The sequence below is a fragment of the Pieris brassicae genome, chromosome 8, assembly GCF_905147105.1.
Source record: "Pieris brassicae chromosome 8, ilPieBrab1.1, whole genome shotgun sequence".
In the NCBI taxonomy this organism is placed as follows: Eukaryota; Metazoa; Arthropoda; class Insecta; order Lepidoptera; family Pieridae; genus Pieris; species Pieris brassicae.
The window spans coordinates 6,993,602-7,009,458 of record NC_059672.1 but is presented as its reverse complement, the minus strand read 5'-3'; the positions used below and the strand labels follow the sequence as shown (position 1 = coordinate 7,009,458).

General features: G+C 33.9%; 1 protein-coding gene across 5 annotated transcripts in view; it reads left to right on the top strand.

Moving 5' to 3' along the window:
- Positions 1 to 15,857, top strand: part of LOC123713082 (NAD kinase-like) — a 32,750-nt gene that overhangs the window by 14,604 nt on the left and 2,289 nt on the right. For 3 of the 5 annotated variants that reach the window (XM_045666576.1, XM_045666578.1, XM_045666575.1), the window contains exons 2-7: positions 9,435 to 9,518; positions 10,196 to 10,325; positions 12,871 to 13,065; positions 14,405 to 14,507; positions 14,961 to 15,155; positions 15,589 to 15,746. In XM_045666576.1, coding sequence (XP_045522532.1) covers positions 9,435 to 9,518; positions 10,196 to 10,325; positions 12,871 to 13,065; positions 14,405 to 14,507; positions 14,961 to 15,155; positions 15,589 to 15,746 — 865 coding nt within the window. Of the gene's footprint in view, positions 1 to 5,515; positions 5,639 to 7,704; positions 7,740 to 9,434; positions 9,519 to 10,195; positions 10,326 to 12,870; positions 13,066 to 14,404; positions 14,508 to 14,960; positions 15,156 to 15,588; positions 15,747 to 15,857 lie in introns of those variants that run through there. The other 2 variants (XM_045666577.1, XM_045666579.1) reach the window with 2 other exon arrangements.

Genomic DNA, 15,857 nt, shown 5'->3' with positions numbered 1-15,857 from the left:
CAAGGGATCAAGTCTAAACTATATTTTTGTATAATGAGATAGCGTTTATGTGAATGATTATAAGAAGTCTTCCTGTTATGAAAAGCTTATCACTAGTCGCCAATAGTTTATTATACAAGAACAATATCACAAAATCGTGAATAATTCAAAGTAAATTTAATGTTTGAAAACGTCTGTTTGACCTAGACCTCAAATCATTTGTAATAAATAACACTAATCTTGACCGAAATTCTGTTGTTCTTCTGTCGACGTATACAATATTGATATTTTATACGACGATAAATAAAGTCATCAATCAATCAAGATTTCCATATTTTAATTGATTAATTAGCGCCTTCAACCAAATAAATAGCAAAACTTTATAATGTTATTATAGATTAATAACTTTGGTAATTGATATCGTAGGTTCGAACCCCTGATGTTCAGAAATTGATTTATGTGTGCGCATTAAAGGCCCTATCCCAGCACGAGTTCTCTGTCAGTGTCTCAGAGTGGACTGCGGTACGCAATGGAGAGCTGGAGCGCTGAGGCGCGCCGGCCCGTAATAACAATGAGTTATGTAAATCTTTAAATTAATGTCATTTTATTAAACTTTTTTCTGAAATGGATTACTTGACTTGCGATAAAATATATCGTGAAAATGTTATAATCATATTCTATATACATTTTCGTCATAAAATGAATTCAAAGTGTCACAAAATTAGCTATGTTGAATTTTTTTTGCATCGAGCAAGCAATATTTAAATCGTGTATCGATCTTTCAAAATGGATGCATAAACAACTCAACTGCACCGTATGTTTTTTCCATTCGCCATACATCAAAAAACGATCGAAAACATCTTGATGGAATCGCCATGGCTTAGACCCATAAAGTCGACAGTGTGTTAGGCACATTAAGTTGATCACCTACTTGCCAATTAGATTGACAAACGATTATGAAACAGATACAGAAATTTGAGGCTTTCGAGGAAATCTGTTTGTTCAGGCGCCATTGATAAAAAACATCTAATAATTTGATAACACGATGTACACAATTAACGTACACAACATTTTCTAAGTGGAAATTCTTAAAAAAAGAAAGTATTTATCAACGGAATTACGTTATTGAAAAGACAGCGTCAACACAGCATTTGTTTTTTGTTTAGTTTTAGTTTGTATATTTCTAGTTTTATGTTATTATTTATGTCTTCTTTTCTTGTACTTTATTCTCAGTAGGTTTATTTTTTATTTTTCCATCCTAAGGTAATTTGGGTTGCCGGAAATTGCATGTTGGCGATTAGGCCTTTATACGTATGTAGGTAACTAAGCGTAAATAAATAATAAATACGTTCTCGATAGATAGTCTTGTAATATAATTTCCTTGTAAAGATTCTTCGTGATTCTCCCTATGTGTCGGAATGACCTAAAACTGGGCAGTCGCGTAAACAAGTTCCATAGACGTTTTGAAATCGGCGATGTCGGTCAATGCCGTGTTAACACTGTCACGATCGATACGCTGATTAGCGGTTATAAGCACGAAGGCTTAGGTACATTGTTTTACATATGCATTATGTTATTATCGCCTTCGTGGCCTAATTGGTAAGGCATGTAACGTATGGCTCGGAAGGTTTTTGCATCTTTTAGTGAGTGCTTTTGATTTAAGCCGATAGAATTAGCATCACCTTCAAGGCTGGAAGTCTTCACAAGACATGTTCCTTTGCGAACTTTGGAATAAACTGCCGGGACTCTTACCTGGGATATACGACCTCAAAGAAAGAGTCTTCTTTTATACTCCCTCCGGCCGGCAGCTTACCCATTTTTTGGGCGTCCCGTTGGCTGGTAAACCTATAAAAAAAGGAATTAACCTAATCCGCAACCAACGAAATACATTTGGCATAATCCTCTAAATCAGTGTTTTCCAACCGTTGTGCAATGCCTTAGCCTACCTAAAATACAACGCTATACATTTATCTATTTATTTATATTTACAGCCCATGCAGGGCCAAATTCTTACTAAAAGTAAAATAAAATACAATTAAGCTATTTACATAATTGACAGTAAAACTCCTACTATCCTCTTATCTTATCTTTTCCAAGTACATGTAACATACACAATTTATACATTAAAGAATTGAATCGTTCACTTAAGAAATTTAAAAGATATGTTTTAGAAATAAATCATTAGGAAATTGTTACCGAAACAACAAGTAAATTTTCAAAACATAATGAAAAACTGAAATTCCGAATAATTTTAATAAAGAATTTTCTATTTTCGTTTAGTGAGATCCTTGCTTTTGATGATTACTGCACTGAGATTTTATATTGGGTTCCAATTTGATTTGCTTCGGTCTCCACGTTGTCTTATATGACTTAACAATTAAATTGCCCCTCTGTGGGGCTTGGAAACATTGATGTAAAGATTTAAATGCGGACAGATTTCAACATCGTTTGAAAGTATTCTTTTATTGTAAAGTATCGAATCGAATCTTAAACCTCCGGGTTGCTCTGCGTTAAATTTACTTAGTAACGGAAATTGTGCTCACCATAAATTATGTGAGTATTATTAACTGAAAATTTGCAATTAAAATAATCATCGTTGTGTATACGTTAGTTCGTTTCGATTTATAAAACGAAAGGCAAATAAGAATATTGCCAGTTTTCAAATGAAGTTGTTTAAACAATAGAACTGAAGAGAAGAACTGGCAAGGAACACTCCCGCTACTCCATACAGCTATGTATTATAACTAAATATATATATTGATGCTCTATATTTGTAACGCAATAAATTTGATTTAAATCTGTAACAATTAACTTGAAATTGTATGTATTATGAATAAATGGAAAATAGAAACGATAGTCCAGACAAAATATACATTTTTGTTTTAACTTCATATGGATTTTTGTACATGTCAGACGTATGACTTTCGACTTAAAGTCCCCCAAGTGGGGCAGAGAGCATCCAGCGAAGAAAACCAGCCTGGTCGGTCCCCGGCGGCTCTCTTAATTTCACTCCATGTCATTCCAGCTTCCTTCGCCTCTGTAATGATGCTTCGTTGACAGGTCTGTTTTGGGCGGCCACGTTTTTTGCCTTGAGGATTCCAGTCGAGGGGTTACTAGGCAATGTGACTTGGATTCGGAGCGTATGACCCGCCGTAATTTTCCCATTAGCACTTTCGAGGTCTTATACAGCTGTCAATTGGTACCTCATTGTATAGATTGCATAGCTGTAGGCTAGCTTAGAGTTATCTAAGGCCATAGGTCCAAGTCTTTTGATGTAAAACAAAAGATTTTTTAAAAGACCTTGATTCGTTTTTATTCGCGGTCAAATGTCACAATTCGTTGCGAATTTCTCAGTAATGAAAACTACTAGAAAAATTAAATTTTTGCGTGTTCAATTATCTTTCAACGCGTTTCCAATAACGCGGAACCAATCTACCGTGTTATATGAGAGATTAATGTATATAGAAACAAATATTTATTATCCTTAATTTAGGAAATAATATATTGTAGTGATTTTAAGAGATTTGAATGATGGATATCTAAAACTAAAGTTAAAACATTGCGATGATATATTATCTGTATGCAAACGAAGTCTTTTAAAATTGACTAAAGAGCCAAACAATTTTCCCATTGAAGTTTGACACTTCAAGTATGAATTGCGACATGTGTTACGTGTAAGTGCTACTGTATTTGTAATCTAATCGCCACTTTTAACCCTTAAATATTCTCGAATAGTTTCTTGTTATTGATTGGTATATTGCACAACTTTGCATAATACAAAATACCATCCGTATCACCTCGACGTCCGTCGTTCCACAACTGAGCGTTTTCTAATGCAGTTTTTACCGCGCATCACCACTATGTGGAACCAGCTGCCCACTGTAGTATTTCCGAACTAATTCGACTTAGGGTCCTTTAAGAAAAGAGCGTACCAAGTCTTGAAAGGCCGGCAACGTACTTGCGAGCCTTCTGGCAATGTGAGTATCCATGGGCGGCAGTATCACTTAACTTCAGGTGAGCCTCCTGCCCGTTTGCCAATGTGTTTTTACGCTGTCATGAAAGGAGACAGGTAAGTGCATCATTTGAAACGGTGCAATTAGATTGATTTATTGTTTATGAATAATTCTAGCTTATTGATTAATCTAGGTATTAACTATTTTGTATATCCTCAGTTTAATTATTTTCGATTTCCGTATCACAGTTGTGAAAAAAATCACGATGTAGCTTAAAGTAAACTGTCAAAGTGACAAATGACAGCGGCGTTGACGCCAATATATTTTGAAAAAAGAATTGTCTCTGGTGACTTATCGGTATTTCTCCGAGCACTACAATCCTATAAAGTAGCATCACATTATGTTTTTACAATTGTAATTTTTGCTTATTTTTGTAATGCTGAGTATATCCGGTCGGCTATGTGACGCATGCCGGCTCTTTATTATTGTTTGACCACAGGTTTTAATTGTGCAATCATAGCAATCAAATATACAGTATTTACAATTTTGTTTAACTACATAGTAATAATAAAACAAATTTAAAAAGTTTGGTCCTGTGGCAGTGTACATTTACGCTGGCAGCATTTTCCACTTGTATTGCAATTTTTTTCCTTAAGCGAGGAAAGCACTTCTGGTTAGACAAATAAAATTGTTTTTCATTTTGCAATAGCAGCCTCATATTTAAATATTTTAATCTAAAATTTATTGACATACGGGAGTAGTAGTTCTCGTTTCTGTATATTTTCCTAAGAATTTACATTAATATAATATACATTTTTTGTAATAAACACCAAGGTTAATATTTTATATGATCACGAACATTATAAATGATACAAAAGTTATTTAATTTATTATTATTTTTTGTTGTTGCTTGCGTATTTTAATACAATACAATTTTTAATACAAGTAGCACGTCGCACAAAACAAAGTATGCACAGACTACTTAACAATAAAAAATAGGTCGGTATTATCCTTCTTCGATAAAAAAATCCGTAAAATTGTTATACTTATAAAGAATTTTATTGAAACTTATTATATTATGTATTACATGTATCTTAATAATTAAGGCTTATTTATCCCTTGAAACATTTACAAAATATACACCTACTTAAAATACATATTTTTTTCAACAAAACACCTAAAATTGGCTCCATCTCTGTCTAAAATTATAAAATTCATTGTATAAAAGTTTTATATCGAGAAATATACCTTAGAAATAGACGGTTTTAGTTTGTCTGTGTTTAGTCTAGCTAAAGTTTTACGGATTACCAAGACTATATATATATATATATATAGTGTATATACCTTGCAATTACCACAGTACCCATAAGTCAAAACATGTTTCAAATACAAGTTTGTTCACCCTACAGAGATTTCGTGTTGGAATTTGAAAAGGCTAACGATAAGATCAGCCCGAGTCGAATCTCTGTAATCGCGAAATCAAGGTCACGATTGTCACAAGTCTGAGATGCGCAAGCGATTCCGATGTCAGTCCTCAGTTTGGACGGACCTCGCTGGTGTATTAAGTGTTGTTTACTTAGTTACGTGAGTGTTTGCTTGGTGTAACACAAGTGATAAAATATTGTTACGATGCTTCGTCGGCAGTTTTCCCATGAGTCGGGAAAGTCCGTGTTGCTGCAAGCGCGTGAAGAGTACTTGGATCGAAGGTTGATTTTTGTTAATAGTTACGTAAAAATGTTTATAAACATGCCGCTTTGCCCAAATTGCGTCCTTTGATATGTTTTAATGAAACAAAGTTTTACGAGTAGTTATCGGCTTTGTTCTTTAGTTGTTAAAATTGCTTTATTCTGTAAATTTAAGTTACGTTAATGTTTATAATTTTTAGATATATAATACAATTAAACAATATTTAAGTTGTAATTGTATACCAATATCTATGAGCAGTGTTGGCCTAGTGGCTTCAGCGTGCGACTCTCACCCCTGAGGTCGTAAGTTCGACCCCCGTGTTTGTTTAGACTTAATTACATATAAATCTTCTATGTGTGTATGTAATAAAACTCTTACTAAACAGCTGGACCGAAGTAAATGGCTTAGATTTACAATGAAATGTTTTTTTTTTAATTTAAGACGCGTGAAGAAGATAATGCCTGTCCTGTCCGCTATTATTCTATATATCTTTAGACACAGAGGGTCCAGGTGTCCTGTCAGCTCCGAGTATACAGTATATATAAGGTTCCCTTACGAATGTAAAATTCCAATATATAATATTTTTAGTTTTACGGGAGTCAAGCTACGTCTCAACTCCTCGTGAGCTCAGAGGCTTACGGCAGCGTCGTGACTGTGAGTCTAGATTTTTTAGTTTGGTCTAGATCTATGTAATCTGTATATTAAAAACATAGCTATCAATAAATTAGTAATCTGTGACTATTATTGGGAATATTTTAATTATTGATTATAGCTTGCTTAAATGGATTGGTTACGATGACGCGTATTTTAATCAGAGGTTAAAAGTCAATGCATTGCGAGCGTAGAATGTTCGATTATGTACAGTATGATCGGAAATTACACAATGACGTAAAAAAATTAATTAGGCATAGTTCCTCTATGTAACAGGCTACAAAAACTGTGAAATAATTTTCTGTTGAAAGAGTGAATACTTATTGGAAACGGGACACATTGTTTGACAGTTCCTTTAGTGCGATATCGGGATCCCAGGAACTACGGGTTCTAAAAGAGGGTGGCAGAGAGTTTATTGCCAGTTCTTCTCTCTTCTCATATATATATATTTTTTTGACGTTCATATGTGTACATTGTGTTACCTATATGAATTAATTATTTTGAATTTTTGAATTGAAAAATTCTTATCCTATCCAGGATGAATAGGTCCTGAGCTGAACTATATCCCGCTACCCAAACAACATCCCCGAAAAGACAACTCAGCGTTCTACGATAGAGCGCAAATTCGGCCCCATATAGAGAACTGCTCTCACTTAGAGCGGGAGCTTGCCAGCACCAGCTCCTTCCACTTGCCCGCGATTCGAATCGTCGACTACCTGTCGCTGTCCGAGCCGGTTGGTCCCTCGGCGTGCCGTATTCACCATGGAGGGTGTTCAGAGCAGTTGTTCGGGTTAATACCTGCATCTGTGTTTCATCATCAGACGTCAAGGCAGAATATGTACACCACCCGTATCACCTCGACGGCCGTCGTTCCATATCTGAGCGCTCTTTAAGGCTGTTTTTTTCCGCGCACCGTAGTAGTGGTTTGTGGAACGAGCTTTTTGGTTCAGACTTAAGGTCCTTCAATAAAAGAGGGTACTAATTCTTCGAAGGCCTGCACCGCACTTGCGAGCCTTCTGGCAACGTAAGTGAGCCATTTGCCCGATTGTCCCCTGTTATATATAAAAAGAGTGCTTTTTGAATACACTTATTTCGCGCACCGTCGCATTATGAAGCCATTAAATCATTCCGAATGACGACTGAGGAGCATTCAAGAGACGAGCGTACCACTTAATGGCAACGCACTTCCTGGAGTTGCAGGTATCCCTGGACGTCGGTAAGAATTTAGTAACTTCTCGCTTGGTGCCTGTCCCTTAAAATACATGATAACTAATAGACAAAGTTTTAAAAGTACATCTTCGACAGTGTTTGTAAACTCACAGTCCTTGAGCGTGTGTGCTTATTATTTGCTTTACACACTACTGTGAATTAACATCATGTATCGTTTAATATAAAACGACCTATTCAGTTTTAATTCATTCAGTTTACGTAAGACGGTAACAGTCGCTTTATTTATCGCGATGTGTTCAGGTAATTATTGTGTGAATTAACGTATATTATCGCATTTGTAAAAAAAATATAGTTATAAGAAATACGTGCGTGTAACACAGAACATAAAATTAACGATGGAAGAGGCTTTTGGTCAAATCAAGTTTTTATGATGACTTTGTTTTAATTCCTTGTGTATCTATTATTATAAAGCCTTTATTTCTGACACCCAGTACAATATATTAACACTTATTTATGTTACATAAAAAAACTTATATAAATAAAACTTAATTTAATACAGCACTCACCTGTTTTGGGTAATCAGCTTGTCCTGTGACACATAGCCCTCTTCCAGCTGCTTCCATTCTTTTCTGATGTTAGCTATTCTTGTCCAAGTTGTGCCTCCTATTCTCCTTATATCGTCTCCCCATCTCTTGCTCTGTCTTCCTCTTTTCCTTTTCCATCGCATGGTTGCCATAGTGTAAGTATTTTTGTCATTATTTAAACCTGCTATCTCGTCATGTGCCCGGTCCGGCGCCATTTCTATTGCCTTATTTTCTTTGTGATGTCCTACTTTACCTACTTTAGTCGCTGATCTTGTCTCTTAACTCACAGCATAGATCTTATGTATCTATGTTGTGATTTCAATTCAATAAAAATCGTGAATAAGAATTTTTTTGTGGTATACGGTAAGGCAATAACAAAAATATAATGTTTCAAGAACTTTATTTCTCATTACAAACTAGTATTTTATTTACATGGGAAACTAAATTTTATGTATATACGAGCGAGATACACGTCCCAATTCAAGTCTACTAGATTCACTTCGACATGTATCTTTAAAGCCCTTTTGAATTTGTTAAACGCGCTAATATTGCGAATTTTAGATGGTAATTGATTGAATAATTGCATACCCTCATACATAACCTCTTCAAATAATTTGTACGTGGCTTCGGCAAGATAAGCAAACTCGCTCGACGAGTATTGCATGTAGTTGTGTGTTTGATTTTTTTAAATTAATATGTGAAGATATTTAAAAAATGTTTGTATGTAATGTACTGACAGGGTTCAGTAACGATACTTGACGTCTGACATTTTCGACGTACGGAAGTAAGACTTAGCGTTGTCTTGTTTACTAATCTTTATACCGCAGTCCGTGGTTGTCTATAGTTGCTCTAGGAGGATGATTATAATGAATTGTGTTTTTATAAAACAAATGTTTTATCGTTGAATGATTATAAAAGAATTTGTAATATTACTTAAGAAACTAAACCATAATAATAATGAAGTAAGTTTACATTTAATAGATAGTAGTATAAGTTTTTATGTCTTGATTAATAAGTATTTCGTGTAAGAATAATTAAGTAATTCTAGTTGGCCAGTGAGTTTTTTTACGACTTGAACGTTATGAATGCCTTGCATATGTTAATTTGTAAGAGCAAAATTTTGAAAAATTCACAAGTGAAACTTTGTACTACCGGATATAATGGTCAGTGAACATAACATGACTCTTCAAAATGTTTGATATTTTAGTCTTAGTCAGTATTATTTGCGCTTTGCCTGTGGGAGGTTGCAAATGAAGACCAGTTATGTTTTAAGAAATTAGTAAGAATAAAACTTATTTAAGTTATAAACGTGAATTTAATTAGTACTATAGACACTTGTGGTCAGCATGAGACGGACCGTCAAAGAATTTTATTTGAACGTGTGTCCAAAGAATGTCCGTTTTGTTTTCAGGCGGACGAGGTCCCTGAACGCGCCCTCACCCATCCAGCAGTTTGGACCATGTGGCAGAATAATGAAGAACTCTGCAATGGTTATGTAAGTATCTTAAGATGTCAAAAATATTGTCTACTCATCTTACCATTCTGCTGTTATGTTTATAAATAATTATTATTTTTGTTACTGTGTAATTGTTTTAATAGATCCTAATAAAATATATGCGTTTTTGACTGTTACCGTTATGCCACGATTGGGAATGTTACCCTTAGTTTTATGACGACTCAAGTTATTGCTATTGTTTGCTAGTCCATATATCACTTAACGTCATTCAAGTGATTTTTGCCTATTGCCTCCTCTACTACCAAAAAACGTTTTATCACGTATTGTAAATAATTATATATTTTTTAGTATTTATTTTAATATCTGTGTCAATTTTTATAATAATATACATTCTTAAGTATTTCTTTAAAATAATAAAATATAGTATAATATATGTAATAATATAGCAATCGTTAGAATAGGTTTTTATTTAAAAATTGTAAACACGTCCTTATTAGGTAGAAAGTGCTTTCTAGGTTAGGTATCACGTTACAAGTGTCTTAATTAAGAATTCGTAGAAAACAAAAAAATACGTGTATCTTTTTATAAAGGCTTTTATTTTAAATCTGAAAAACTATTAACGTTTAGTATTAATATTTCAAACTGAAAATATATAATGGCAATGTACAGGTCTTTAGCAAATGACGTAGACTAAAAATTAACTTAAACAATTACAGGCAGATCCAAGACCCGGCGTCCCAAAGGCTGACGTGGTACAAGCCGCCCTTGACTGTTCTCGTCATCAAGAAGATACACGACGCTACCATCATCACGCCATTCGTACAATTAGTACATTGGCTGGTTCATGTAAGCAACTACCATCTATTTAATATTTTGTTAGAGATTTAACAAAGCCCTACTTTGCTTTAGCCTAGTATTATTAGCTTAAAAAATAACTGTTTCAATAATATATATGATTGGTATTTGGAAGGGCGAAGAGCGATTCGAATCGTCGGCAACCAGTCACTTTCCGAGTAGTTTGATCCCTTGGCGTTACGTTGAAATGTTCTCTCTGCATCTCCTACCGTATTCACCATGGAGAGTGTTTTACGTAAATTTGGAAACATCCAAACGAGTCAATTGAGCAATTATGGCACATGCACGCTAATGGAAAAATTCTTAAGAATATGTAAATATATTTCATAAAAGATCTTTTGAATTTAATTAAAACGTACTAAAGGCAAACATAGGTCAATGCTTATTTATATACATAGCAGTTATGTACATTGATTTGTATATTTCGTAGCAATGGCCCTGGTATGATAGTCGTTAATTTGCCGATCTAGAAACTTTGAGAAATCGAATAAAACTTTGATGGTTTTAAATTATAATGACAATGGCAGCTGACACTAACGCCATTAATAATATTGACTGAAGTTATAATTACTACAGACAATCAAAAATTATGTTAATTTTTAGATTAATTAATATTGGAAAATTAAATAAACAATGTAACGATTTTGAACTAATCAATTAATGTTATTAAAAGCCGATACTCTTTGTTACTACTCTCCTCGTCATATACAATGGTAACAGTTATCAGGGCATGTTATAGATCTTTATCGAGTTTACCTACGTATTAAATGTTAAAGCGTAAAAGATTACGTTGTTTGGACTAAATTATTTAACAAAGGATGTGTGATGTTGCAAAATCAGTTCGGTCATTGTTGAAATTATTAAACTGTAACTATATAACTGTAAAAATAATTATTAGAAAACTTGTTTTTTCTTCAAATATTTGTAGTACACATCGACTGTAGGAACTTGTTATTTTCGAGATACAGCTTGTCTTTATAAGTTGACTTTTCGTTTTATGTTGTAAGAAGTATACAACAGAAGAAGAGACAAAGAAAGAAAATTATGAGTATGTTTTTTGATGGTTGGAAGCTGTAGTGAATTCTTCACGTTGTCTTCTTCAACCGCGCTCGCGCTTGTTTGTGAAGGTCGTGTTAGGGTCACACAATTTCCTCCATTCACCCCTGTCTCAAGTCTTTGTAAGACCTGTAAAGGCAGGTCCAGCCGGTTAGGGATTGGCCTCAAGGTCTAGTGCCTTCCATTCTGCCAATCACAAGAAGGTTTTGTAAAATTTCTGGATCTCTTCGCGTTGTCCGAAAACCCAAGATTCGTTGCTAAGTATCAAACGAGTTTGTACATTTCTTAATTTGGAGCCTTTTTTTCTTAGCTGTCCAGAATACCAAAAATCTGCCTGTAGCACAATATTAGAGCTTTACGTTGTGAAATCTAAAAACCCTTAACTAAATCTATAGTTGTAATCTTTATCCATTGTTATGAAATCTTATCATGCAATGATAAGTCCAAATGTTGCTTTCGAAAATTTTGATATTATTGAATGAAATTCATTTTTATTTTTGTAAGTTTAACCTGATATTATACAATAAGCTGAATAACAAATTTGAGTTAGACCTTTAAAAAAACTATGCTATGCTAACTATAGCATATATCCAAGAATTTATTTTTCTCGTCACAATGTAAGTATTTCAGTCATTACGGCCACACAATATATATTTCCAAATACATATAGGGTATATCTGTGAATACTTTGGATTTAGATTGAGGTACTTTAATTATTGTTATTATAATTTATAAAAATAACGTTGATATTTATTTGTATTTTTACATCGCATAAGATACGTGTTTTCGGATAAGAACGTGTCGTTACTATAACTTTTTTATCTCTATAATTATAATAGTGTCTCACAAACATGGTCAATGATGTATTAAGGCCCTATCCCAGCACGAGTGCTGTGTCAGTGTCTCGGGGTGGCTGCGGTACGCAATGGAGAGCTGGAGCGCTGAGGCGCGCCGGCCCGGAATAACAATTAGTTATATAAAACTTTAAATTAATGTAATTTTATCATTTTTTTTTCTGAAATGGATAACTTGGCTTGCGATACAACATATCGTGTAAATTTTAAAATCATGTTCTATTTACACTTTCGTCATAAAATGAATTCAAAGTGTTAAAGATTGGCTATGTTTGGATTTTTTTTTCTATCGAGCGAAGTTATTTAAATCGTGTATCGATCGTTCAAAATGGATACATAAACTCAACTCCTCCATATATTTTTTCCATTTGCCATACTTCAAGAAACGATGACAAAAAATGGAATGAAACAATGTACTTTTTTGGAGTTGTGCGACCCTGTAGGCCCTTAACTTTTAAAATGCAAAAGGCAAAAAGGCAAACTATTATTATTATAATTCATCATGAATGTGACTTTAATTTCGAGTTTTTTTCAAAAACACTCCCGAAAAGGATTGTTCTTTGGTTTATTCATGTAGCCAACGAGAGAACCTAGTCCTTTTTAATGTGTTTTTTTTTAAATTTTAGGACAAAAGTATGGTGGTATTCGTGGAGGCGTCTGTGCTAGAAGATAGGATACTTTCAGAATATGGGAACTTCAATGCGGTAAAGGAGAGATTGATGACGTTCCGCGCAGGCACGGATGACCTCACTGATAAAATTGACTTTATCATTTGTTTGGGCGGTGATGGGACCTTGTTGCACGCCAGCTCATTATTTCAGGTAACTTTTTAAACATATAAAACAATTATGGGAAAATTTTTGTATTTTGAAAAATCTTACAAATCAGTAAACTCGTTATAATTTGGTTGGATATTTATATTATTAGATGTTACATCGCGGACGTTTTTGTAACTATTGATGTCTAAAATACTGTAGTACAATAGCTTGCGTACGTGAAATAATTTTTTTTTGTTGAATTTTTTTCACTCCCTGGATTACTTTATCGAAGGTTTTATACAGATCACTTTTAGCCTACGTCCATCAGTGGTAATCCAGGTGGAGTCTATTCAATGCAAATAAACAAATATTTCCTCTTTAAAATATTAGAGTAGGCAAGGAGAAGTGTTTATCAAACAATTTGGTTAATACGTCTTGGGTACGTCTCTCCATCCAGACATCGTGCATTTGGCGCAATTAACTTGCTTGTCCGGTGGTATACATCGTGAGGAAACCAGCACACTTTAGTTCTAAAAAATTATGTTTGAGAGGCTGAGCTACTTGCCTGTAAAAAAAACAACAAAATTACAAAAAAAAAAACAACAAAATATACATTAAAGGAGTGAAGACGCCAATACATTTTACGACATATTTCTAATTCTATTCAAGTTAAATATCAACTATTTTTGGACGCAATTTTACGTCTATTTTGACTTAGACATATTTTATATTGAAACTAGCGGACCCGACAGAAATTGTCATGTCTTAACTATGAATATTGATTTCGAATTGGTATAATTAACTTAAAAATATTTATGATATACAACAGTAAATAGTTTTGTTGGTATTCCGACATGGGGACAGACGACATATAACTGGCCACGTGACAAACATGGATTTTCAAGATTAATGCGACAATTTGACAACAAACAATTAGCGACTGTAATTATTGTATATGTATTTTATCAATATAATAACTCCAACCGAAGCATTTGTTTTAAAAGATATTCATTTTTCATACATCCTCTTTGACGATATTTGCAGCACGCATTCTGTCAAACGCCATAAGGTTACATGAAAAAAGTTTGAATTGTAAAAGCGCTCACTGAAAAAACAATGCGCTATGCACTGATAATTTTCTATCATAAGAAAAGTCTTTTTATTTTCTTTCATAAGAACCTTCTACTGACAATAACAAACACAACAAAAAATAATTAGCGAAATCGGTCCAGCCGTTCACGCGTGATGCTGTGACCAAGGGAAATAGGGATTCATTTTTATATATATAGATTACATACACCAATAGTGCAAAAACCTGCGAAAAAATATGCGAATCCTCGCTATATTTTCAGTTCGTACAAGCAAGTGATATGTTTTATTCTAATGACTGTGTATATTTCAGCAATCTGTACCACCGGTGATGGCCTTCCATTTGGGATCGCTGGGTTTCCTCACGCCTTTCGAATTCAATAATTTCCAGGACCAAGTTATGAATGTTTTAGAAGGTAATTTACTTTTTATTTTATATTAGATGCTAAGTGAAAGAAAACACTTTTTAACCGGATTAAAGCTATTTGTATAATTATAACTCACGGTGTCCTCTGTCATTTCTGCAAAAACCCGTTATTTTTTAGTCCAACCAACCAACCTTGGGGAAATAAATACAGATAACACAACTTTCTCTGCATCTGTGATACTTTTGACATTCAACACTTTTTGTCTTCAGTCACCGTGACAGCGTGCGTGACGCTGTAAAGCACGCGAAACGTCGTAAAATTTAAAATTATGTAAATAATTATAAGTTTATAATAATACAAATAGCTTTTATCCGGTTAAAAAAGTGATTTCTTTCAATGTGTAAAAGCAGAACACATCATTTTCACCACCATAGTTTGACAACGATATTAGTACTCATTGTATAGCTTTAAAGTTTGTTCTAAATCGAATTTGAACTTCAGGTCACGCGGCGTTAACATTACGCTCCCGTCTTCAATGTGTGGTGTTAAGAAAGAGAACCGAAGACAAAGACAAAAAGAAACCCACGACTATTCTGGTGCTGAACGAAGTAGTCGTGGATAGGGGTCCTTCACCTTACATCTCTAATATCGATCTCTTTTTGGATGGAAAACATATTACCTCGGTCCAGGGAGATGGTAAGAAATTTTATTTTACTCAAAAATTTTCGGGACGATTAGTTTTTTTTAATGTTATCGAAATGTTGCCATAACTAAATACTTTAGCTAAAAATCATTTCATAGTATTGTCTTTTGTTTAAATAGCTTGTACACATTAAGAAAAACACTTTTTAAACGGATTAAAGCTATGTATTATTATTATATATAATTAAAAACTTCAGCATCAGTCACCGTGACCACGCACGCTAAAAAGCACGCGAAACGTCGGAAAAAAATTAAAATGAAGAATTATCTAAATAATTATAAGTTTTTAATAATAATACATAGCTTTAATCCGTTCAAAAGTGTTTTTCTTAAAAATCATTTCAATTCTTAATAAACCAAACATTTAAAAAAAGTTTTTTTTTTATTTAACTGCAGAAGAAATACATTTATTAATTATTTTTTTCAGGGCTTATTGTGTCCACCCCAACTGGTAGTACAGCATACGCGGTGGCTGCAGGTGCAAGCATGATCCACCCTTCAGTGCCTGCCATCATGATCACGCCCATCTGCCCACATTCGCTCTCTTTCCGACCCATAGTGGTTCCAGCCGGAGTTGAACTCAAGGTATTCTAAGATTCTTCAAACTTTTTTGACACAGTAATTTATTTAATTTTATTATATTATTGTTATGTGCGTGTGTTTGTTATTCTTAATTTGTTTTGGTGTGGATTTACA